This window comes from Eptesicus fuscus, chromosome 7 (genome assembly GCF_027574615.1).
Source record: "Eptesicus fuscus isolate TK198812 chromosome 7, DD_ASM_mEF_20220401, whole genome shotgun sequence".
Classification (NCBI taxonomy): Eukaryota; Metazoa; Chordata; class Mammalia; order Chiroptera; family Vespertilionidae; genus Eptesicus; species Eptesicus fuscus.
In genome coordinates this window covers 54,033,139-54,058,429 of record NC_072479.1, presented here as the reverse complement: position 1 = coordinate 54,058,429, position 25,291 = coordinate 54,033,139, and the positions used below count along the sequence as shown (strand labels likewise).

The window sequence follows — 25,291 nt, the reverse complement described above, 5'->3', positions numbered from 1 at the left end:
GGCCAGCCGGTGGGGGGAGGGGCCGTGGGAGGTTGGCCGGTGGGGGGAGGCGGGGGGGGGTCAGGGGGTGAGGAGAGGGACTGCGGGAGGTTGGCTTGCTGGCAGGGGGTGGGGGGAGGGACCGTGGGAGGTCAGCCAGCCAGCCTCCCGATCAGGGTTGATTGGGGGGGCTGGCTGGCCGGGGGGAGAGGCCACGAGAGGTTGGCTGCGGGAGCGCACTGACCACCAGGGGCAGCTCCTGCATTGAGTGTCTGCCCCCTCGTGGTCAGGCTTTTATATATATATAGATTTTATAAATATAGATTATGTTCACAATAGAATAGTTATAAAATTCTGAAAGGTATAGAGGAAAGTAAGTCTTCTGCAACACTGAGAGATCACATTTTAAATATGTGTGTGTGTGTGTGTGTGTGTGTGTGTGTGTATTTAGACAGTGTTGGTTGGTTGTCTATAATGCAATACAGCTTCTTTATTTCCTGTAACTCCTAACCTCCCCAGAAGCCTCAATTCCTTTTTTCTCCCTGATTTTGGTAAATATTCAGGCAATTCAAAGTTCAACTTTCTAGTAGAATTGTTTCCCCCTTTTCCTTCCTTCCCAAAATTGTGCCTAGGCAAATGTTTACAAAAATTTCCAGATGAGAGGGAAATGTACAGTTAGAGAAGGTTTTTGCATAAGATGCTGATCTAGACTTGGAGCTAACAGATTGGTACAAACAGTTGTTTACATGGATAGTATCTGCTGACCATTGATCTTACTTTTGCCTTGATCACTGAATCTCAGCCCCCCAACCTCACCCCCAAATAGCTCCCAGTTCCTAACCCCAAGGTCTCTGGCTCATGCAGCAGTCTTCTCAGCACCTCCATGTCCCCTCTTTGGTCAAATGAAATGTTACATATCATTTTTACATATTGTATTATTTTAGTTATTATATGGTGGGTTCTGCTCACACACTAGGACATAACTCATAATATCAAATCTTACCCATTTTTATATGCAATTGACTTTAAAACATTTTAAAAAGGTATATTGAGTGAATTGTATGGTATGTGAATTGTATCTCAATAAGACTACTTTTAAAAACCAAGTTATAGAACACTTTATACAGGATACTAACTTTAATGTTAATGTAAAAAAAATAATGTGCATACACACACACCCCACTCCATGTGATGTATATACACAAGATGCCTGACAAGAAACAGATAAATTAATACTGAGAAGAAGCTTGTTGAGGACAAGTGTAGGAAGGAAACACTTTACCATATACCTTTTTGTACCTTTAGAATTGTGAACTTGTACATAAATGACCTATTCAAACATTAATTTATATATTTTTCAGTATCAATAAGGCATTTTCCATTCTATCAACCTCCAGAGAAAAGACCAATCAATAGCGCACATAATACATTTAACATTAATCATTTATTGCCCTGTGATTTCTTCTGTTTACTAATCTTGAATTTTGATTCAAATCTTTTTCATCTGTTATCTCTTGATATGGTTTGTAAACTCTTTGAGGGCAGAGACATTTCATATCATTTATAATATTTCATACAACAGGAATTCGTATTTATTTTTAAGTACTAATACATGTCAGACAAAGAGCTAAACTTTGAATATTATTTCCTCATTTAATCCTTACAATAAACGTAAGTAGTTGGTATTATGATCCCATTTTATAAAGAAAATGAGGCTTAAAGAGATTTAATAATTTGCTTAAAAATCATGTAGCTAGAAAATAGTGGAGCCAATATGCCAGCTCAGGTCTCTGATTTAAGCCCAATCTTAACTACCAAGATGCTGACATTGCTCTCATGTACATGCTCTATCCCTCTCCATTGTCCTCTTACTTCTCATCAGCCTCCTTGCTACTCTTCTTCCATTCAACCTGTAAATACCAATATTCACTAAGATTCCTTCTTTGGCCTTCTCATTCCACTTGTATCAAAGGTTTTCTTACTTCCCAGAATCAAATCACTGGCAAATCCTGTCGGCTCTACCTTCAAAATATATCTAGGATCTAATCCCTTCTGGCCTTTTAAAATACAGATTATTGTAAAAACTCTACAGTCCCTGCACCTTATTATAGTTTATTCTTAACAAGGTAGTCAGTGATTTTTTGAAAATATAAGTCAGAACATGTCATTCCTCTATTCAAAAATCTTCTATTGGTTTCCTATCTCTAAGACTATAAGCCAGATCCTAACAATCACCTATAAGGTCCTCTTACACTATGCATAAGGCTCACTCCTTCAAGTCTCTGCTTAAACATCCTATTCTCAATGAGGCCTACCCTAGTCACCCTATTATAAATTACAATACCCTTCTTCCCATTGTACTTCCTATCCTTCTTTCCTATTTTTCACTATAGACTTTACCTCTATTTGATACTATACATTTTACTTTATTGTGCCTTCCCCAGCAAAACATAAGCTCCACAACAGGAAGAATTTTGTCTACTTTGTTCATTACTGTATCTCCAGCACCCGTTAGCTGGCATATGGTAGGCACCCCATAAATATTTTTTTGAGTAAGTCCCAAACCTTTATTACCAGCTTTCAACTCTTGAGCAGGAGACTCACATTTCCAACTGATTACCAGGCATCTCTCTCCTTTTTTTTTTTTTTTTTTTTTTTTTGTTAATCCTCACAAGAAGATATTTTTTCCATTGCTTTTCAGAGTGGAAGGGAGGGAGAAAGGGGGAGAGAGAATATCAATGTAAGAGAGACACATTGACTGGTTGCCTACCACACACGAACCCGACTGGGAGCGGGGAGCAAACTCAAAACCCAGATACATGCCCTTGACCCGGAATCGAACCTTCGACCCCTTGGTGCAAAGGCTGACATTCTAACCACTTAGAAGCATCAGCCAGAGCATGTATTTTTTCTTCTTCTTTATTTTGTTTTGTTATGATTACCAAACATCTCCAAGTGCATGTCTCAAAGATACTTAAGCCCAAAACTGAACTTATCTTCTCTACTGCACAAAACTGGCTTCTTCTCTTCTTACCAAACTAGACTAAAGGTATCACTACTCAAATCTTGGAGTCATCTTTCATTCCTCCCACATCTAACTGATCTATAAATACTTACAATTTTATATCCCAAATTTCTTTTAAATTTATTCCCTTCCAAGTAGCCATTACCTTATTTCAGGTCTTACTAAATTTATTCACTTAACAAATAGTTACTGAGTACCCCCTGCATGTAAACCATTAGTTTAGGTACAGGGAAATAATCATAAGCAAAACGGATAGAGTTTTTGTCCACATGAAGCTTACAACCTAGTAAGGAAACAAGGCAATCAATGATCATATACGTAATACTTAACTGATTAATTTTTTTAAAAAGTATAGAGTACTATGAAGGCATTTAAAAAGTAGTCTGTCAATGTGTGGGTAGAGAGAACCTATCCTACACCTAAGGGTTCCTTGGGTAAATGATGTTTGACTACTGAAGGGCAACTAGCAGTTAATTAGATGAAGATGTGGGGAACAGGGGGTGGCAGCAGCACTACAGCGAAAAGCATGTGTAAAGATTCTGGGTTCTGAGGTAAGGAGAGGCAGTAGTGCACAGCGATTAAGAATATAAATTTTGGAGATAGACTGCCTGGATTTGATCCCACCAATCATTAGCTGTGGAAGTTATAACCTAGGGCAAGTTATTCAGTTAATTTCTCTGAGCTTCCATGTTTTCCTGATTTTAAAATGGGGATAGCCCTGGCAGGTGTGGCTCAGTTGGTTGAGCGTTGTCCCACACACCCACCCTCACTGAGAGGTTGCTGGTTCGATTCCTGGTCAGGGCACATGCCAAAGTTGTAGGCTTGATCCCCAGTGAGGAGGCCTGCAGGAGGCAGCCCGTGGATATTTCTCTCTCTCTTTTCCTCACACTTTCTCTCTCTCTCAAATCAATAAAAACTTTTTTTTTAAATGGGGATAACAGGCATTTCCTTTCCAGGGTTATTGTGAAAATTAAATCAGTTAATGTATGTAAACAACTTTGACCAGTGCTTGCCACATAGTAAATGCTATTGTTAAATGTTAGCACTTAATGAACACGTTCATTCTGAGGAATGAAATAAAATAAAGACACTGTGGTTGGAGAGTGAGAAACTAAGCTGGATAAATTGGTAGGTATAAAGGTAAAAGATTTTAGCAGGGGAGTGAATAATATAATAGAAATATAACTGGTGAAATTTCTCCCTCTCAGATCTCATCCTCCACACTGCCAAAAGAACACACATGGATCACATCAGTTCCTTCTTTAAAAATTTCCAAAGGCTCTCCACTTTCTACCTACATGACAAAAACCAAATGCCATACACAACTTAAAAGGCCCTTTTCATTATCACTTCAATCTACCATTGTAGTCACACAATTCATCTAGTTCCCTTTACAAACAATCTTAAGCCACCAACATATATGCACTTTATGCTTCAAAATTACATCTGACTTTTTCAACACTCCTGCACTTGTAGACCCTTCTCATTCTCTCCTCTGCAGTAGTCTCTTTTCTCACTATTGATTGGGAATTTGGTACTATTATAGTTCAAAGCATTTTCACCCACAATTCAATCTCTATAACTGTGTTAGAATGATGGCATTTCTACAAAATCTTTAGAATTCTGCAGATGATGTGGACTTACCTACCAATTCAAATATTCTTCCTCTTGTATTAAAGCTTGTTCCTTTCCTCTGAGGGCCCCCTCCAAAAGCCCCAAATTTCTTTATAAAAATGGAAAGACTTAAAAAAAAAAAAAGATATAACCCTAAGTCAACCCAAGTCAGGATTACTCCATCAAGATCAACAGTGGAACCAAACATTAACTGTCCTAGAAGTCAGAATTAAAGGCATGGGTTCTTAACCAGAGGTCCATGGACTCCTCAGGGCTACATGGTAATTTTATGAAGCCCCTCAAATCGCATGCAAAGTATGTGTACATGCCTTTTTCTGGGGAGAGGGTCCATACCTTTCATCAGAGTTTCAAAGATATCTGTGACCTCCAAAAGGTTAAGAAGTGCTCTAGAGAAAAAGCAAAGACAAGCAAATGTGATTAAAAGAGTGAATCCTTTTTACTTTTTAGGCTGTCAGGGGTGCCTCATGATCTCTTAGACTATAATACCTGAAATAAGGTCAGAGGACATTATCCAATCAAAATAAAAGTTAATAAGGTCCAAACAAATACAGCTTCTATGGAAGGAGGAACTCCATATACAAAACCAAATCCATAAAGGTAAGTCACAAGGCTGGTGCCTTACTCCAAGGGTTTCAAAATGGTACTAATATTTTATCTTCCATTAAATTTCCTCTTATCTCATTTATTGAAACATTCCTTTTCTGTGTGTTATACATACATAATAGTATAGTAACATAATTTACAGAAGTGTACATATAATGGAAGTGGTTGCTCAATTTGTCTTACTTGTGGTAATATGAAACCACAGATATAATCTACACATTTCAGTACCACCAAGTTAGTAGTAACTCCAGAATAACACAAAATACCCACTAGTACAGTTTAGAATCCAAGAGTAAGAAATCTTTCAGCTTTCACAAAAAAAAGCTAATCAATATCAACTAAAAAGTGACTAAAAGGACCTCTCCCTACCCTTACTCTCCTTACTTTTGTTTGTTTTTAAGCTAAACAAGCTTTAAAGGGTTAGTTTTCAGCTTCAGCTAAGTCAGTTTGGTTTGTCCAAGATTCCCAGGACGATGTGACCAAAACATTTAATGGGAAAACTACTTGTGAAACCACAAACGGTCAACTAATCAAGATATTCTCATAATTTATCCTAAAAGAAATTACTCTTTTCTTCCATGAATATAAATGTGAGAAGGCTACCAAGATTCCCAAGGCACATCTTAGAACAGGTGATTGAGAGTGTCACCAAGTGGTGATACCAAGAGATGCAGGGTCCATCCCCGACAAGAAATGGGACAGAGATAACCCTAACCCTGAAAATGTTTTTCCAAAACATTACAGCTACAAGCGAGTAGTCTGTCTGGCGGTAAGTAGGGAGCGGGGAGGGGGGGGGGGGGTGGCTGGCCAGGGGAGAATCGCGTGAGAGAACTCGAAAAACTTTTAAATCCGAGCTACCTGTGCCTTTACTAACTCTAAAGATCTCCCAAACCCCAGGTTTCTATGGGGAGACCAGTATTCTGAAGCCCCTCCTCAGGTTTCAAAGCCGGCCCCCCTCCCGGGAGGGCGTAACACCATCTTTAAAATAAGGGGGTTTTCTGGATCACATTTGGGACCTAAATAGGTAGAAATACACAAAGATGCCAACATATCCTAACGGGAATCCGCTTGGGACAACGGGGAGGAAAGCATCAACCCAGGGAAGAAAAAGGGGTGCAGGGTGCGGCATGGGGCAGAGAGGTGGGACCACTGACGTAATGCAGCTCTGACGAAAAACGAGGAGAGAACTGGTTGAAGGCACTTCCACAACCCGGTGGGGAAATGACGGACGATACAACAACGAAGAAGAGAGCCGAAATAACAATACAGATACAATAAAACCGTGAGGAGCTTGGGAAATTAGGACAGGCGTAGTGAGGAAGAACTACGGAGGGAGCCGGTAAAAAGTGGAAAAGCCTACAAAGAGAACACTTAGGAAAGAGCACAAGCCACTCCCAGAACTCAGTCCCCAGAAAAAGTCTAAGTCAGCCCTTGCCCTCCTTCACAGTACCTTCAGTTTATGCAGCTCCACCGTCTCTGCCGCCATCTTGTTACCCCTCCACTCCGCTAGGCCCCCACTCGCGGCCTCCGCTTCCAGCAGCTCCCGCCCAGGCGCGGACAACCAGGGTCAACCAATCACTGCCACTCTTACTATCACCTCATACCATCAGCTCTTCCCATTAGTCAATAGCTGCCGTCCTCTCACTCCTACAGCCAGCTTTCCCCACCTCTCAGAAGGTGGGGCAGGGAGAGGGGCGGGTTCTGCTCCTTCCAAACGACGGAAACGGCGGCCAATTGGGCGTCTTCGTTGCAGACCCCCAGCCAATGGATGGTGGCAGCGCTAACCCGTTCCACCAATAAGGAGACAGCAGATAAGCGTGGGCGGCTGCTTCCTGGAGACCACAGGTATAGAAGGGAGAGCTGCGCCCCTCGCCGATCGGCTTGCAGGTAGGGTTTTACGAGAGACTGGAAAGGGGTGCTCTGCAAAAATGGTGGAAGGCAAACAGTGATGGGAGGCGAAAGCGGGGGCGGGGGTTGGAGCGGCGGTGAGTTAAATACCGAGAGAGAACCAGAGGGGAGCCGACGCACGAGAAAGGGAAGCTGGGAAAAGCATCGGGCAGGTTCAGTATTAGGGTTTAGGGAATTTTAGGTAGAGAGGTGCTTCCTAACTAGACATCAACTTTAGACCAGCACGATTTTAAGGAGCCGAGTTCAGACGATCTGAGCCGCCTTTGGATTTGGGGTTAGGAATCCAACTGGAGGCTCTCAACTTAGGTTCCTTCCTAGCTCAACCCAAAACCCTGGGTAAATTCTTCCAATGCCCCACGTTTGAGAGAAGGAATTGGGATGTTGGCTGCTTACATGCCAAGGGGATGAGAGGACGGGCAAGCCCCAGAGTAAAAGTGAGGATTGGAAGTAGCTTTACCCCCTCACGCCTCCTTAGTGAAGCCTTGTTTCCCATTACCTGCTTCTGGAATTATGGGTGTATGTAACCTCTTCAGGCTTCCTTATTAACAACTTAAGGAAAATAAAGTGAAATACTGCTGTTTCCCTTGCTCCTTGAAGTAGGTGCCCAAGCCTAGACTTACTCCTTCAAGCTGAAGTCTAAGAATCAAAGATTACCATGTGTCTCTAAGATGTAGAGAGGACTCTTCTTGCCTTTTAAGTATTTTACCTCCCAAGTCTTCAGTTTTTCTTTGTGCATGATGGGGATGTTCTTTCATTCCCAATACAGTTCAGGGGATTTGAGCTATTCAGGAGACAATGTGGGGGCAAAAAAATCAAAGAGGGGTTGAGAGGAACTAGAGGTGGACTCCTGCCTGATCCGCCACTGTGGTAGGATGAATGTGGGAGTAGCACACAGCGAAGTAAACCCCAACACTCGAGTGATGAATAGCCGGGGCATCTGGCTGGCCTACATCATCTTGGTAGGACTGCTGCATGTGGTGCTACTCAGCATCCCCTTCTTCAGCATTCCTGTTGTCTGGACCCTGACCAACGTCATCCATAACTTGGTGAGCGCTAAACCACACCCTTATACCCACCCCAGGCCTTTCCCAAACAAAATAAAACCCCCAATTATTTGGGGATATGCCTTCCTTTGGGGATCTTAATCCTTGGGCTAAAGGACCATATTCTGCCCCTTCAAACTGCTCCCTTCTCTCCTCCCAGGCCATGTATGTCTTCCTACATACAGTGAAAGGGACACCCTTTGAGACCCCTGACCAAGGAAAGTCTCGGCTACTGACACACTGGGAACAGATGGACTACGGGCTCCAATTTACCTCTTCCCGCAAATTCCTCAGCATCTCTCCTATTGTACTGTGAGTCCAGTGGGAGATATGGGAAATGCTCCAAGAGCCAGGTACAGAGGCCCACAGGGGAACTTAAAAAAAGCAGAGTAATCACTTAGACTCTTTGAAGATATTATGGTATACTAGGTCTAAATCTAGGGAGTGCAGTAAAAAGTAGAAAGCAATAATCAAGCATTCCTTGCTGCCTCCTTGGTGGTAGGAGAACGGAGATGGGACTGAGAAAACCAAGTAAAACCAACTGATTTTACATTTCCAAAAGATGTGACTAACTCAAGGCAGAACTGATGTAAATCTGTGAAAACTGGCTTTGGGGAGTGGAAGCACAGAGGACTTAACAGTGATACAGGCTGAAACTGCTTCAGCTGTCATTTGCCACATGTCATTAACAATTATTAAACACACAAACTAACTTAAAAATCTCCAGTTAAAGGTGCTGATTATCTCCCTGACCCCTAGGATATTTTCAAATATCCTAGGACTACATGCAATAAAACTGGTCATTTAAAATAGAAGAGAAAGTCACTGGAAAGGCCAGCTTCACTCAACCTATTTTTTTTCTTCCAGCTACCTCCTAGCCAGCTTCTACACCAAGTATGATGCTGCTCACTTCCTGATCAACACAACCTCATTGCTCAGCGTACTGCTGCCTAAATTGCCCCAATTCCATGGGGTTCGTCTCTTTGGCATCAATAAATACTGAGGGATGGGACTGGGGACAACATTGGAACAAAAGGCTGTAACATCTTTCCCTTCTCCATACTGTCTTCCTTTTCTTGGAAGCCTGAAAACTATACAACTGTTCCAAAACTCCCAGGACGAGAACAGATTGGAAAATGGGGCTCCCTGGGAGTAGCCCTGCTAGGAGCAGGCTTCTTTGAATCAGGAAAGGCAAATGAGGTAAGGGACAAATCACTCTCCTCCACAGGAGGCCATGTTTGGGCAGCTTGTTTGATTTTTCCATGTCTTCCACCCCCACTACCTTCCAGCTCTGTTTTGCTGTGATTTCCCTCATAATAAAGGTCATTTTTCTTTTTTTTCAGATATGGCTACTCTTTGGTCAGCAGGGAGGGTAGGGAGATGTCCTCATAAGGCTGGGGAAGAAAGATGGAACAGTGACTTAATACACAAAACTTCTCTAAGGTATTTTTTATCCCCTCTCCTTCGGTTCAGGAGGTGCCCTTCACTCCCAGCTAACACTTAGAGAAAGGATTCTCAAATGAGAAAAAGGACACTATCTATAAAGGCAAAGAAGAAAGGGAAGAAACAGGTTGCCAGTTACATATTTATAGAAAGATAATCCCCTGGCTTTAAATAGTTATGTACATACAAATATCAACAAACTTAAAAAAATACAAACCCTTGGATCATAAGGGGGCTACCAGGAGCCCCTTTATTCTTTCCCCTCACTCAAGGGCAGAGGGCATGAGTCTGATTTTTTTTTTAATTATTAGTTTGGCCATCCCTGCAGCAACAAGCATGAAGTTGGGCAGTTACCCACAAGGTGACAGTCACAGGAAAAATTCAGAGTTCCCACTCTCTGAACTCTATCTCCTATAATTAGAGTTACATGCTTTCTTGTTCTGTCTTTTAACTTGGGCTAACTAGTATATTCAGGAGAGAGCCCTGAAATGGGTCAAGAAATAAGATAGACTCATAGTTTAAAAAGAGGGGGAAAGTCATCTGCTGTAGAAGCAAAAGACAAGACAAAGGCATACAGACCCTAGGGAAATACCCAGTTCCACACTCCTCTGGGAGATATTGTCCAGCCCAGGTCCATGCCCTAGGTTCTTTGCTGTAGCCACCCCCTATTTCTTTGGTATTCTCAGAAGACAAGATCCAGTTCCTGGGTACTGGTGGAGGAGGGAGAATGGTTCTAGGGCTTCCTACAAGTACTGAGTGAACAATTTGAGTTTAAAGTTTCCCTTTTTAAAATATTTAAAAATAAATCAAACTCCATCCTGTGCTGTACACAGCCCTTTTGACTCCCTGACATTGATTTGAGGAAAGAAGAAAACAAGTGTCAACGTTGGAAGGGCCTCCTCACTTTCTTCCGCCTCTTCGGTTTGGCTTCTCCCTTGGGTACTGTGCTGTTGGGCTTGGAAGCTGCGGTGGCCCCAGGGCCAGGGTGAGCTGCAAAGAAGTTCCCATTGGACATCTGTCCCGGGGGTACTTGAAAGATCCGGTTCAAGAAATCCTGAAGGTCAGCAGGAGGGGCATCTGGAGTGGCTCTGAAAGGAAAACAGAAGAATAATGAGGCAAGAGAGATTAAAAGTCAAACATAAGTAACTATGTTAAAGATATATTGAGTCAGTTACCAAACTTCTTAAAGGGTAAGACATCTAGGTGTCCTAAGCACCATATTCAGAACTACAATAATGGATAGATTATTGAAAGAAATACCACCTACCTCTGTCGCCCACTGGTGCCTGGTATCCGAGAACCAAATGAGATGTGATAGGGGACTTTATGAGTATCTGGGGAGATTCCTACTCGCTGACATCCAGCCCACTCTGCACACATGAAAAGAATTAGCTAATACATCATATAAGCATATATGAGCCCATATTTCTACAGAACAGAAGTGTACCTGTGATGTCATACACCTTTCCATCCATCAGTGCAAAGTAGGTGATCTTGAGGCCCCACATACTTGACTCTGCCCAAAAGTCTCCTTCTTCAGCAGGATGCAGCCTATTACACTCAGCACAATATCTGGCACTCTTAGGTTCCCGGTCCATTTCAAACCTCCTGCAACCCAACAGAAGGACAATTCCTTAATAATTTGTCAAGCCTGTGACATTTCTGTAGTCTCATTATTACGTGTTATTACATATGCCTTTGCACACCCTTCTCTCAATCTTCTATCTTAAAGGTAAAAAATGTCTTCTTTTTTTTAATATACTTTTATTGATTTCAGAGAGGAAGGGAGAGGAAGAGATAGAAACATCAATGATGAGAAAGAATCGTTAATTGGCTGCCTCCTCCACGCCCCACACGGGATCAAGCCCACAACCCAGGCATGTGCCCTGACCAGGAATTAAACTGTGACCTCCTGGTTCATAGGTCAATGCTCAACCATTGAGCCACACCCACTGGGCTCTTTTTTTTCTTACTAATTAGAATCCCCAATCTCTTTGCAATATGACAGAGTGAAAACCCAAGGGTTCTTTTACCATTTCTATCCCACAACTACCAATAATACAAAGGTCTTTGGCTACCTAACCCCTAAGCTGTGGCTGTTACATTCCTATTTCATACCTGTGCTTTCCCTGGCATCGACTGCACATCATAGTATTCATTGCCTCTTTGAGGTCATCCTGCAGCTTGGACAGAAACTCATTCACTGACCGGCTCAGCTCATTCTCTGCCATTCGTTTCCTAAGAGAAGAAAGGCTTTGTAAATCAGCGGGTATTGAGCAAGGGATAAAAGGAGACAGATCTATTGGCCTCCTAAAGGCCTTTGGCCTACTAGAAAGACAAGCAATTTTCTCCACCTTAGAGGGCATTCACCCACAACTCCAGGGACCTCTGCTATTGAAGATTATTCATTTACACCACCTGACAATTTCCTATCTCCAACTTACATCTCATATTCCTTCCGCCTTTCAGGATTGCTGACAATGTCCCAAGCTGCCCGCAAAACCTTGAAGGCCTCCTCAGCCCGGGGATGATGATTTTTGTCAGGATGAACCTACCAAGACAAAAAAAGATTTCATCACAAATCCATTCCAAACCTCTCCCCATCTTGGGTCAAAACATTATGTTAAGTGGTAGCCCTGGCCAGTGTGGTTGGGCATCATCCCATGCACCAAAAGGTTGCTGATTCAATTCCCAGTCAAGGGTACATGCCAGGGTCGTGGGCTCAGTCCCCAGTAGGCAGCATGCAGGAGGCAGCTGATCAATGTTAGCTGTCACACTGATGTTTCTTCCTCTCTTTCTCCCTTCCTCTCTAAAAAAAAATCAATAAAATATTTAAAAAACACACACACAACTCATGTCAAATGGTTCTTTTTCACTTTCTTTTGGAGAGTCAATATAGTTTTAAAATTAAATTCTTTATTGTTTAATGTATTACATATGTCTCCTTTTTCCCCCATTGACCTCTCCCCAGCCGCTCCCCACCCCCCCCCCCCCAGCACATACCCTCACCCAGCTACTATCTGTCCATTGGTTATGCTTATATGCATGCATATAAGTCCTTTGGTTGATCTCTTGCCCCTCTTCCCCTACCTTCCCTCTGAGGTTTGACAGTCTGTTCGATGCTTCTGTGACTCTGCATCTATTTTTGTTCATCAGTTTATGTTGTTCATTATATTCCACAAATGAGTGAGATCATGTGATATTTATCTTTCTCCGACTGGTTTATTTCGCATAGCATAATGCTCTCTAGGTCCATCCATGCTGTTACAAATGATAAGAGTTCTTTCTTTTTTACAGCAGTGTGGTAATTCCATTGTGTAGATGTACCACAGTTTTTTAGTCCACTCATCTGCTGATGGGCACTTAGGCCGTTTCCAAATCTTAACTATTGTAAATTGTGCTGCTATGAACATAGGGGTGCATATGTCCTTTCTGATTGGTGTTTCTGATTTCTTGGGATATATTCCTAGAAGTGGGATTACTGGTTCAAAAGGGAGTTCCATTTTTAATTTTTTGAGGAAACTCCATACTGTTTTCCACAGTGGCTGCACCAGTCTGCATTCCCACCAGCAGTGCACAAGGGTTCCTTTTTCTCCACATCCTCGCCAGCACTTGTTTGTTAATTTGTTGAGGATAGCCATTCTGAGAGGTGTGAGATGGTGCCTCATTGTCGTTTTGACTTGCATCTCTCAGATGATTAGTGACTTTGAGCATGTTTTCATATGTCTCTTGGCCTTCTGTATGTCCACTTTCAAAAAAATGTCTATTTAGGACAAGCATGTCAAACTCAAAGGCTAACACAGGCCAAATAAACAAGGTTTAAGTTTATGTGGGCTGCAAAAAAATAGAAGCTTCAATTTTCATAGAAACGTGCTGAATACAAAGGGCTGAAATAAATGAGTAATCATTAACATAAAATAGGATATTGTTAATAATTAATATTTTTTCTTGAACATTAATTTACCAGACAATAACTGCACAAATTAATAAGCGTAACACAAATAAACCTATTTTTCTTGTTCTCTGAAAGCGAAATATTTCCTGTTGCGCACACCAAACAAGTCAGTACAAAACTAATGATGTGGCAATCGGCTGCTAAAATATTCGCTGCTAGTATTAGTGGAGAGAAATGGTGTGCCTGTGTATAAGGGAAATGAATGCAACACGATTATAATAGTCATTAGCAAACATTGTAGTTCATTAATAATTATGTATAACGAGATATTATAAAAATTAAGTTATGAAGTTTTAAAAATACTTGTGGGCCGAAAGTTTGACATGCTTGGTTTAGGATCTTTGCCCAGACTTTTATTGGATTATCTTCCTTTTGTTAAGTTGTATGAGTTCCCTGTAATTTTTGGAGATTAAAATTTTATCAGATGTAATATTGGCAAATATGTTCTCCCATACAGTGAGCTCTTGTTGTTTTGTTGATGGTTTCTTTTGCTGTGCAGAAGCTTTTTATTTTGATGTAGTTGCACTTATCTTCTGTTTCCATTGTCCTAGGAACTGTATCAGCAGATATTGCTACAACATATGTCTGATATTTTGCTGCCTATGGATTCTTCTAAGATTTTTATGGTTTCCTGTCTTACCTTTAAGTCCTTTATCCATTTTAAGTCCTTTATCCATAGTTTAACTTTTTTTACATGTATCTGTCCAATTTTCCCAACACCATTTATTAAAGAGACTGCCTTGACTCCATTTTATTGCTCTTGCCTCCTTTGTCAAATATTAATTGAGCGTAATGGCTTGGGTCGACTTCTGGGTTCTCTGTTCTGTTCCATTGATCTATATGTCTGTTCTTGTGCCAGTACCAGGCAGTTATGAGAACAGTGGCCTTGTAATACAGCTTGATATCTGGTATTGTGATCCCTCAACTTTGTTCTTCTTTCTCAGGATTGCTGCGGCTATTAGGGGTCTTTTTTTATTCCAGATGAATTTTTGGAGAGTTCTTTCTAGGTCTGTGAAATATGCCGTCGGTATTTTAATGGGGATTGCATTGAATCTATAGATTGCGTTGGGTAGTATGGACATTTTAATGATGTTGATTCTACCAATCCAATGAACACAGTATATTCTTCCATTTGTTTATATCTTCCTCTATCTCTTTTTTCAATGACCCGTAGTTTTCCGAGTACAGGTCTTTTAACTCCTTAAGTAAGTTTATTCCTAGGTATCTTAATTTTTTTGTTGCAATGGTAAATGGGATTTTTTGTTTGTTTGTTTCTCTTTCTGTGAGTTCATTATTGGTGTATAAAAAAACCATAGATTTCTGGGTATTAATTTTGTATCCTGCTACATTGCCAAATTCATTTATTAAGTCTAGTAATTTTTTGATGGAGTCTTGGGGTTTTCTGTGTATAATATTATGTCATCTGCAAATAATGACAGTTTTACTTCTTCTTTTCCAATTTGGATGCCTTTTATTTCTTCTTCTTGACTGATCGCTATGGCTAGCACTTCCAATACTATGTTGAACAGGAGTGATGAAAGTGGGCATCCCTGTCTTGTTCCTGTTTCTGACAGGGCTTTAAGTGGGGGTGGTGCTGTATTGCTTTCCGGGACTGATAGGCCCCTCTTCAACCCAGTCCCTGAGGGCTCTTTGGGGCTATTCAGAGTCTTTGTTTCCTTTGTAAAACTCAAGATGTAGGCCAGGTATGGCAGTATTAGCTGTCTTGAGGCTGCTGGCAGGGGCTGGCTCTTCAGGAGAAAAATGGTTTGGAGAGGCACAAATGTCTCAGTGCTGGATTCCTGGTCACCTCTCTCTGCTCTGCTTTCCTCCACAGCTTCTCCCCAGACCCCACAAATCACCTATCTGCAGCGCAGCCTCAGGTGAATGTTTGTAATTGAAGGTCCTATGAACTGGTTTTAGCAAATAAAAGCGAAGACAAACAAAGGCAAAACATCCAAGAGACTGTGAGTTTCTCTACCCACCCTTCCCTCATCCCTGGCACCACGCTGCTTAGGCAGCTCTTCAGGCCACCTTTCTGGGCGCAGCCTCTCTCAGCCGTGGACTTAGATCTAGATTCCCCACCTGCTAACACCCTGTGGACTTCCTTTCCACAGTCGGATATTACGCCTGTCCCCAAGGGACACGGCCTTGGTGCAGTGCAGCTTCCTCCTGATCCTCAGCCTGGTGGTCGCATGTCTCTCTCCAGCCCAGATTCCCTGATCCTACAGTTCTCCAGGTGTCCTCTGCCCCTCTCGGCTGCAAACTGTCTCATCAGCTGTGACTAATTCACCAATTCCGGCTCTCCAATTTAGTTGCTGCTTCTATCTGCTCCAGGACAAGCACAGGACACGTCTGCCTATTTGGCCCCCATTTTCTCCTCTCAATATAGCTTAATAATTAATTGCTCTAGCTCTGCAGAGAGATCTCTGTTCAAGTCACAGCTCTGTTGTTACAGAAAACCAGAGAAGAACCAAGCAACACTTAGAGAGATGGAGTTACATTTATTACGCGCGGGCCCAGAGGAAAATGTCTCTCAAATTCTCGATCCCAACATGGAGGAACTTTCCCTATTTATATGCTTTTACCTCCTTTGTCTCCCAAATATGGGGTGTTTCCGGCCCCCTTTGCAAGTTCTTAAAGAGCCCCTATGTGCTGGGGCCTTGAGACCTCAACCAAAGGCCTGGCCTGAGCGTCCCTGGGTCCGGGTGAGACCATGCGTCCCTGGATCCGGATGAGGCCTCGTGCACCTAGGCCCGGGTGAGCCCAAGTGGCCCTGGGTCTGGGAGAGGCCAAGCGTGTCTGGGTCCGGGTGAGACCATGTGTCCCTGGATCCGGATGAGGCCTCGTGCACCTAGGCCCGGGTGAGGCCACGTGCCCCTGGGTCTGGGAAAGGCTAAGCGTCCCTGGGTCCGGGTGAGACCATGTGTCCCTGGATCTGGGTGAGGCCTCGTGCACCTAGGCCCGGGTGAGCCCAAGTGGCCCTGGTTCTGGGAGTGGCCAAACGTTCCTGGGGCTGGGTGAGACCATGTGTCCCTGGATCCGGGTGAGGCCTCGTGCACCTAGGCCCGGGTGAGCCCAAGTGGCCCTGGGTCTGGGAGAGGCCAAGCGTTCCTGGGTCCGTGAGAGACCATGTGTCCCTGGATCCGGGTGAGGCCTCGTGCACCTAGGCCCGGGTGAGCCCAAGTGGCCCTGGGTCTGGGAGAGGCCAAGCATCCCTGGGTCCGGGTGAGACCATGTGTTCCAGGATCCGGGTGAGGCCTCGTGCACCTAGGCCCGGGTGAGCCCAAGTGGCCCTGGGTCTGGGAGAGGCTAAGCGTCCCTGGGTCCGGGTGAGACCATGCGTCCCTGGATCCGGATGAGGCCTCGTGCACCTAGGCCCGGGTGAGCCCAAGTGGCCCTGGGTCTGGGAGAGGCCAAGCGTCCCTGGGTCCGGGAGAGACCATGTGTCCCTGGATCCGGGTGAGGCCTCGTGCACCTAGGCCCGGGTGAGCCCAAGTGGCCCTGGGTCTGGGAGAGGCCAAGCATCCCTGGGTCCGGGTGAGACCATGTGTTCCAGGATCCGGGTGAGGCCTCGTGCACCTAGGCCCGGGTGAGCCCAAGTGGCCCTGGGTCTGGGAGAGGCTAAGCGTCCCTGGGTCCGGGTGAGACCATGCGTCCCTGGATCCGGATGAGGCCTCGTGCACCTAGGCCCGGGTGAGCCCAAGTGGCCCTGGGTCTGGGAGAGGCCAAGCGTCCCTGGGTCCGGGAGAGACCATGTGTCCCTGGATCCAGGTGAGGCCTTGTGCAACTAAGCCCGGGTGAGGCCACGTGCCCCTGGGTCTGGGAGAGGCCAAGCGTCCCTGGGTACGGGTGAAGCCAGATCCTGGGTCCGGGTGAGGCCGTGCGCCCCTGGATCCATCCGGGTGAGGCTGGGTCCCAGGCCCGGGTGAGACCACGCGCCCCTTGGGTATGGGTGAGGCCACGTGCCCCTTAGTCCAGGTGACGCCGTGCCCCTGGGTTCGGCCGAGACCAAACCAGAGGGAGTCGGACCTCCATTACCACCATTTGTCCACCATCCAGAGCTGAGGGGTCAGTGCTGACATGTACACATAAGGAACTACTGGACATCGAAATTGGGTCTCAAAAGAACTGTTGGTCCAGGGGGAAGCTCGCTACAGATTGATTCATTTGCCTGTCAGCATAAATATTATTGCTCGTCTCACATTCAGTTCTTATTAGTATATATCTAGTGACATATGATCTCGTTCATCTAGAGGAAATGATGAACAACATAGACTGAGGAACAAGAACAGAACCAGAAGCAAGGAGGCATCGATCGGACTATCGGGCCTCAGAGGGAGGATAGGGGAGGGTAGGGGGAGGGTGGGGGAGGGAGAGAGTTCAACCAAAGGACCTGTATGCATGCATATAAGCCTATCCAACGGTTAAGTTCAACAGGGGATTGGGGCATGCGTGGGGAGAGGGGTGGGATGGGAATGGGGGGACGAGGACAAATATGTGACACCTTAATCAATAAAGAAATTAAAAAAAAAAAAAAAAAAAAAAAAAAAAACAAAGGCCTGGCCTGGTGCCAGCACTGATAACTTTGTCCAGGGAAGGTTTAATGGCCTCTCTGAAGTGGGAGTAGTCTTATTTTCCTTATTATTTAAGCAAGCAAGCATTTACAGAAGCCAAATAGCAGGGTTAAAATTTCAAACAGCAGTTTTTATATAAGATGGATGCTTCACTGTCACTATTAGCTACATGACCTAGAATATTTTATCTATCATGGATTGTTGAGAGTATTAAATGAGAATACTTGTGAAGTACAGAATCTGTATTAGGATGATCCACCATCCCAGTGCTCCTGGGATTGTCCCAGTGTTAGCACTGAAGTTCATGTCTCAGGAAAGCCCTCAATCTCAGGCAAACAGGGATGGTTGGTCACCTACCTAGCACATATATACTAATCCCTCACATTTTAACTTTATTGTCAGTTATAAGAGTTCCAAAGATGTAACATTCTCACTTTTCTAACTAGAAAATTCTCATATCTACTCAAAACTTCCTACAATAGTTTGCCTTTCTGTCCCAAAATGAAATAGCATGTTATGATACAGGCTTTTTATCCCCTTTTCAGCCTTTCTCCAAAACAAATAACTTCTCTTCCTACTGCTTATTATTCCCATCCTCGTTCCTCCAAAATAGACATAAAGCTAGTCTCTTGACTGATGCCAAATAAGCAGAATGCTGTTAAATCTCCCATATTCCAGACTTATAGAACAGCCTTGCAATCATGGTCACTCTAGGGCAGGCGTCCTCAAACTACGGCCCGCGGGCCACATGCGGGTGTTTTTGCCGTTTTGTTTTTTTACTTCAAAATAAGATATGTGCAGTGTGCATAGGAATTTGTTCATAGTTTTTTTTAAACTATAGTCCGGCCCTCCAACGGTCTGAGGGACAGTGAACTGGCCCCCCATTTAAAAAGTTTGAGGACACCTGCTCTAGGGCCTAATATGGGCAGTGAGAGATTCTATAAAAGAACCTCACTGACACTCTGACCGAGAACAAGGGGGAACTCTGGGGTGTGAGGCAGGGTGTTGAGGACAGGGTAACTTATCATCATCTCTACTCCAAAGAAGTAAGTTGAAAATGATATTTTTTTAGAAGAATGATATTCCACAAAAGAGGATATCTGCTAAAAAAAAGACATGAAGGTGAGAAAAGAGCTCTACTATTAGTAACTATTTGAGTGTATGCACTTGTTCCCCACTCTAAGAATATCCCAGGCTATCAACTAAGGGGCATGCATTTCCCACCAAACTAATTTAGTCCTCTTGTAAGTTGCAGGTCTGGTACTTTATTGTGCCTTGAATGGTTAATGGAAACCATGGTTGCCCATTCCTTTGGTGTCATGCAACTGTTGAGGTAATCTGCACACTGTGATATTGTACCAGTCTAGTTCCATACATTCTGTCAAACAGGCCACCTGTGCAATTTACACACATTATTTATAATATAGTTTCACTTGTACAGAAATAGAAACAATCATCTAAAAATAGCAATCTAATATTAACTTCTAATAGCAATTTGATTGCATGCTTGTATTAAATCATTTCCCTCAAGCATGTGGTGTCACAACTCCCACCTATTAACTCCCTTTTTATTAATAAAAGCAACCATATTTTCATATATGACATACATTTGCACATATTTCTGACTTATATCCCATTTTTTTTCCCTTTCCCACTCTGGGTTGCTGGTCTTTTTTTTTCTTTTTTAAGATATTTTTATTGATTTCAGGGAGGGAGGGAGAGGGAGAGAGAGAAACATCGAGGATGAGAGAGAATCATGGATCGGCTGCCTCCTGCACGCCCCACACTGGGGATCGAGCCCAAAACCTGGGCATGTGACCTGACCTGGAATCTAACCGTGACCTCCTGGTTCACAGGTCGATGCTCAACCACTGAGCCACGCTGGCCGGGCTGGGTTGCTGGTCTTGAAATAGCTTTTCTTTCACCTGGTCCTGGAATAATCACTCACAAGCACTCCCTGAACTGTCCCACACTAGGTCCACACTTGCGTTTCTGGGACAGATGGCTGAATTTCCCTACATTCAGAAACACCCCTCATTTGTTCAGGGAGAGGAACTGACAAGCTTTCTGACTAGGCCTTTTCTCCACCCTAGCAGAGGGACTTCATCTCAACATTTCAAAGTGAGTGAGTCCAATCCTGCCATATATACTAGTTCATTTATTTTCATTAAGAAAAAGAATCTCGCCGAAACCGGTTTGGCTCAGTGGATAGAGCGTCGGCCTGTGGACTGAAGGGTCCCAGGTTCGATTCCGGTCAAGGCATGTACCGTGGTTGGGGGCACATCCCCAGTAGGGGGTGTGCAGGAGGCAGCTGGTCGGATGTTTCTCTCTCATCGATGTTTCTAGCTCTCTGTCCCTCTCCCTTCCTCTCTGTGAAAACATCAATAAAATATATTTAAAAAAAAAAAAAAGAAAGAAAAAGAATCTCACCCAGCTGGTGTGGCTCACGGGTTGACCATCGACCTACAACCAGGAGATCACAGTTTGATTCCGGTCAGGGCACATGCCGGGTTGTGGGCTCGACCCCAAGTTGGGGGCATGCAGGAGGCAGCCGATTGATGATTCTCTCTCATCAATGAGGTTTCTATTGCTCTCTCCCTCTATCTGAAATCAATAAAAACATATTTAAAAATAAAAAAGTCTTTATGACTCTTTTCTAAGAATTAAAGTTACTCTTCAGCTTAAAGTTGATTTTCTTCTCTGCCTTCCCTTTATTCTACTCTCCCTAAAATTAGAAAATAAAATATAGGCACAAGAGGGATAGGAAACAGGGGGGAAGGATACTCACCATTACTGCCAACTGCCTATAGGCCTTCTTCATTTCAACATCTGATGCTGTGGCTTCAACCCCCAACACGTGGAAAGGGTTTAGCTCATCTTCAGGAATCCCAGCCATGGTCAAGAGTCGGGTCACTTCCTCTTCAGGCTGGCAATAGCGACCACTAGCTACAGGTGCATTCTCTTGTCTGTTAGTCCTCTGTTTGACCCAAGGCAACTCCAGCCAACCCCATTGAACCATTCTTACCATTTGCTGCCATGGCCTGCTATCTCTCAGCACAATCAGACAACGCTGTAAGGTGGGAGAATCCAGCCAAGAGAAGAGCCAGGTGGCTTTAGCTCTCCAGCCTAACCGGTCACCCAGTCTCACAAGAAACTGCCAGCCCAACTGCAGACAGCCCAACAAGAGGGCCAGAGCCCGGAGCAGCAAAGCACCCAGTAGCCTAAGAAAACGGGTGAACAGCCCTGCCCCATAGCAAAACCCCTGGTTCAGAAACTGGAACATTACCTGGGCCCAGCCACCCAGTCGCCCTGCCCAGACTCCTGCCCAGTCTCGAAAAAGGTCCAAATCACTGCCTTTCAGCTGCCTGCATGCATAGATGAGATGGCCACAAGTTTCCACATACTCTCCCACCAATACCAACAGTTCGATCAGCCACCAGAAACCTGCTTGTCCAAGCTGACACAGTTCTTCTGCTCCCCATAATCCCAAGCGTCTGCGCTTATCTGCTTGACTTCGTTTCCTGCCCAGCCGATGTCGACCAGGAGACCTGGGATCCCTGCGTCCACCCTCCCAAGTATCGTCCTTGGCTGAAACACGATGCCGCTGTCTCCGGGGTGGAGGTTTCTTTCCACTGGGCACACGTGAAAAATCACTGGGGAACTTGGGTTCCTCATCATCATATTCCTCTTCCAACTCTTCATGTTCTCCTAAAGCTGGAGACATACAATGGTGGCAAAAGTTGCTAGAAGAGTTATCTCCTCCCCCAGAGTAAGGCTCTTCAGGGATTCCAGGGGTTCCCTGGCAGTTGCAAGCAGATGGAATGGAAAGAAAAGAAGGGTTTTCATCCTCCTGGTGCCCAGCCTCATTCTCTCTTGAGAGTTCCTGGTCCACTCCTGACTCTTCTTCTGAAGATGCCTCACTCTGATCAGGGTTCTCTCCATTTCTAGGGGGCCCTGGACCCCTTGGGGGGCCATGGCTTGGATCCCACCAGTGGGCTGGGTTTGGAGGCTGTGTGTACTTCGGACTAGAGTGCTTTGTGAGGCAGCGGGTACCATTAGGAGCAGGCCTCGCTGAGTCCCTGAGTCCTGAGAATGAAAGTATTTCAGGGTCCAGAGAGGATCCTAAAGTCCTGAGGGAGGCACCACCACTGTGGTGGGCTCCACACAACGGTCTTTCTCCGGGGTGCTTCTGGGCCATGACCCCCTGGCTTCCTGAAGATTTTAGGTCACAGCCATCATGGTAAGTTCTGATGCCTGTAACAAAGTATCAAGTTGGGTCAAGGATAGGTCCAAGAAAGGGGTTTAATTGAGGATATATATAGTATATAGAATGCACCCACCTCCCTTACATTCCCAAGTTCTTTGGGGGCATTTATTACCTCTAGCAATAAGCCAATACTACTTTAACCAGAACACCACTCCCTGCCCCCTCCTCCAACTCCACTTAAGTTTTTCTTCTCTCCCCTGAAAGATACAGCTCTGAATCCGGAGAAGAGGGAGGTACCGCAAAGGTTGTGGTCCGGGGATCACTCTAGGGAAAAACGGAAAGAGGATCGGAAAGGAGGGCTGTAGGCTGCCTGAAAAGGGTGGGGACCCTGCAGCCCTTAAAGAAAACCTGGAGGCGGAGCTTGTGGTTGCCCCTAAGACAGACAACCAGGGAACCGAGTCTGGGTAGACGGGGAGAAGGTAACGTACCGAAGAGCGGCGGTAACTCCTCCCCCTCGAGCTGCTGGGCCCAGATCCAAGGGAGCTAAGAGAGCGGCTCCCCGGGCTCCGCCTCCCGCTCAAGCTCTGCTTCCGCCTTCTGTCCCCGCCGCAAACGCCGACCTACGCCTATTTTCACTTCCGGGGTCACCACAGAAGACAGGAAGGAAAAGAAAAAGCGGTTGGCTGAAGCGCGAGCCAGTCTAGCGAGCGGCGTGTCAAATCAGAGGGGGCGGTCCTTGGGGGAAACGCGGGTACCGCCCCTTAAAGGGCCCTCTGCTGCGGCCCTCCGCGTGCTGAAGTAGAAACCCTGCAAGTTGCACCCCTGGAAGCGAAGCAAGTGGGTGCTGCAGCAGTGCCTGCGTTCTGGGGACAGATTCTTAGGGTTCCTCTGGCTGGATTTTTGGGCTTTTCCGAGACTGGGAGATAGAGGACAGCCTCTGAGCCATAGTTTGTTTCCCTTGCAGACAAAACTAGGGAGCATAGAGGGGCCACCGCCCTGACCCCTTCCTTGCTGGCTGAGGACAGAGGCTCTTTTGTATCATGTCCTCTCCAAGAGAAGACACCCCGGGCCAGCCCCCGCCCTGGTCCCCCTAGCACTGCCCCTTCTTTCCCAGCAACCCTCGGCCTCCCCGGCTTCTGACCCAGCTGGCGAACCGCCCCGTGTAACTGCAGCTACCACGGCCCGGATCCGCCCCTCTGGACACAGCTCCAGGCTCCCTCACGGAGCGGGGCCCGGAGACCACGAGCGCAGCAGGACCTGAGCGGAGAGCCAAAAACAGTGCACTCAGCCGCAGGCTGCTTTACATCTCATTTGCATACCGAGCGGTTCGGTGGACGTAGACAAGCGACCCCTCCCCCACGCAGACCCGGCTCGGGTCCCCTCTCTGTCGGTCCCTTCCTTTGCACACGCCTCTCTTGTTAGACCTCCTTTCAGGCTTCGCCTTACTCCGCAAGCTTGTCCACCCATGAACCCCTCGCCGGCGGCCCCAGAGCAGCAAGAGCCTCTGCCCCAAACCCCCAGTCCCGACCACCCGGTTCTCCAGAAGACAATACTCCAATTCTCTGGGAAGTGGAAGAAACCAAGGCAAAGCTAGGGGGGCGCTGAGACCCCACCTGGGGCTCTGAAAGCTTCCACTTGTCGAGTCATCGCCTAAGTATTCAGAGACTTTTCCGCAAACCTCTTGTGCACCCAGGACCCTTCCCTGCTGTGGTTGGAGGGGGGGTCTCTGGTCCCAGCCTCAAGCAGTAGGTAAACTGTGTTCCCCCACACACAAGGGAAAGAGTTGGAGGGGCCCGCCCCGTGATGTCACCCCCCCCCCCGCCCTATAGCCTTCCTCCACCCCCACCCCCCCCACCCCCCCAGCTGGTTGCTTTTAGTTCACGGGGCTTGGGCTACGACTTGCAAGAGTTTAGGGGGCAACGAACTGAATGGCCTTGGGGGTACCGACGCCCGACAGCCGCCGGGACACCTAGGACCTCCGGGCAGGGATGCAGCTGGGGGTCTAGGGAAGCACTTCTACCCCCTTCCTCTCCTCAGCCCTGGCAGGGTGGTGAGTAGTTAACACCCCCTCCCAAACCTCTCCTTGTTTAGGGTCCCTAGGCTTCCAAGAGAATTGAGGAGAGGAACCCCAGGGATTCCCCAAACCAACCCTTCCAGCCTGTTAGGACCTTGATGTCCAAAAGAAGACAGCTGAAGGAATGTGGCTGCATCCACCCCACCCCACTCCCACAGTGCCCCCAATGCCAGCCCCTCCTTGGTGTTCTCCTCCCAGGAACCGAGTGCAAATCCCACTGTCAGCCCTGAGTCCCCCGGGGAAAGGGAGGGACAGGAAAAGTCCCTGTGTCCTGAGGGGAGGAGCAAGAGGCTACCAGAACCTATCTGTGGGCAAGGTGCCTGCTTATTCCTTGGGGGTCGTTGGGGCCGGACTGGCTGGAGGCCCCTCCCCCAACAGCTCCATCTCCCAAGAAGCAGAGACTTGAAACCGTGGCAAATGTGGATTCCTTGCCCCAAACTCTTTTGGTTCCTGCCCCTCCCCCTCTCCCCTGGGGTTGGAGCAGCCGTCCAAAGACCCCACCCTTCTCTCCTCTTTCTCCTCCTTCTCCCCCTTTTATTAACCCCAGTGTGGTAATATTGAGTCCCAGCTGCAGATGGGGCAAGCTTTCTTTTTTCAGCTCGAAAAGGTTGCTGTAGTCCCATTAGTGCCCCTGGACTCCTCCTTCCACAGATCTTAAGACTTCCTACTCCTCCCATCCCACCCTGGAAAGTTAGGGGGCAAAAAAAGGTCCGTCACCTTATAAGATTTCCATTTACGTTTTAGTTAGTGCACCTTGCTGCACAGGGTGGTAAAGAGACAGCTGGCTCCCCTCGACCCAATCCCGTACATTTCTTTAGTTACCCCAGTAGGGCCATGCTCCCTCC

General features: G+C 45.9%; 3 protein-coding genes across 7 annotated transcripts in view; 1 reads left to right on the top strand and 2 right to left on the bottom strand.

Moving 5' to 3' along the window:
* Positions 1–6,798, bottom strand: part of SARNP (SAP domain containing ribonucleoprotein) — a 60,487-nt gene extending 53,689 nt beyond the window's left edge. Inside the window, exon 1 of the mRNA XM_008148596.3 lies at positions 6,693–6,798. Coding sequence (XP_008146818.1) covers positions 6,693–6,728 — 36 coding nt within the window. The 5' untranslated portion in view covers positions 6,729–6,798. The remainder of the gene's footprint in view (positions 1–6,692) is intronic.
* Positions 6,799–7,059: 261 nt separating this feature from the next.
* Positions 7,060–12,166, top strand: ORMDL2 (ORMDL sphingolipid biosynthesis regulator 2). 4 transcript variants are annotated; one of them, XR_008556597.1, is made up of 6 exons: positions 7,060–7,129; positions 8,022–8,196; positions 8,354–8,505; positions 9,061–9,393; positions 9,537–9,636; positions 12,106–12,166. XR_008556597.1 is itself a non-coding variant. In XM_028156179.2 (4 exons), the coding sequence occupies exons 2-4, from the start codon at positions 8,023–8,025 to the stop codon at positions 9,194–9,196; spliced, it is 462 nt and encodes a 153-aa protein (XP_028011980.2). In that variant the 5' UTR covers positions 7,060–7,129; position 8,022; the 3' UTR covers positions 9,197–9,535. The 4 variants fall into 4 exon arrangements, 1 of the variants encoding a protein (XP_028011980.2); XR_008556596.1 differs by lacking the exon at positions 12,106–12,166 and adding an exon at positions 10,470–10,546; XR_008556598.1 differs by lacking the exon at positions 9,537–9,636 and having other exon boundaries at positions 12,106–12,161.
* Positions 9,765–22,931, bottom strand: DNAJC14 (DnaJ heat shock protein family (Hsp40) member C14). Of its 2 annotated transcripts, XM_008148598.3 has the most exons (7): positions 22,861–22,931; positions 20,954–22,419; positions 12,081–12,187; positions 11,755–11,874; positions 11,084–11,244; positions 10,904–11,006; positions 9,765–10,724 (listed from the first exon to the last, which is right to left on the bottom strand). In XM_008148598.3, the coding sequence occupies exons 2-7, from the start codon at positions 22,361–22,363 to the stop codon at positions 10,517–10,519; spliced, it is 2,109 nt and encodes a 702-aa protein (XP_008146820.2). In that variant the 5' UTR covers positions 22,364–22,419; positions 22,861–22,931; the 3' UTR covers positions 9,765–10,516. The 2 variants fall into 2 exon arrangements, with proteins under 2 accessions (XP_008146820.2, XP_054574960.1); XM_054718985.1 differs by lacking the exon at positions 10,904–11,006 and having other exon boundaries at positions 10,580–10,724.
* Between the last annotated feature and the right edge of the window lie 2,360 nt (positions 22,932–25,291).

Coding starts and splice junctions, on each gene's coding strand:
- ORMDL2 (XM_028156179.2), top strand. CDS start 8,023: ATGAATGTGGGAGTAGCACACAGCGAAGTAAACCCCAACACTCGAGTG. Junction 8,197..8,353: donor CCAACGTCATCCATAACTTG/GTGAGCGCTAAA, acceptor CTCTCCTCCCAG/GCCATGTATGTCTTCCTACA. Junction 8,506..9,060: donor AGCATCTCTCCTATTGTACT/GTGAGTCCAGTG, acceptor TTTTTCTTCCAG/CTACCTCCTAGCCAGCTTCT.
- DNAJC14 (XM_008148598.3), bottom strand. CDS start 22,363: ATGGCCCAGAAGCACCCCGGAGAAAGACCGTTGTGTGGAGCCCACCAC. Junction 11,875..12,080: donor AGGCGGAAGGAATATGAGAT/GTAAGTTGGAGA, acceptor TTCTTCTCTTAG/GAAACGAATGGCAGAGAATG. Junction 11,007..11,083: donor AAAGGTGTATGACATCACAG/GTACACTTCTGT, acceptor TCATGTGTGCAG/AGTGGGCTGGATGTCAGCGA.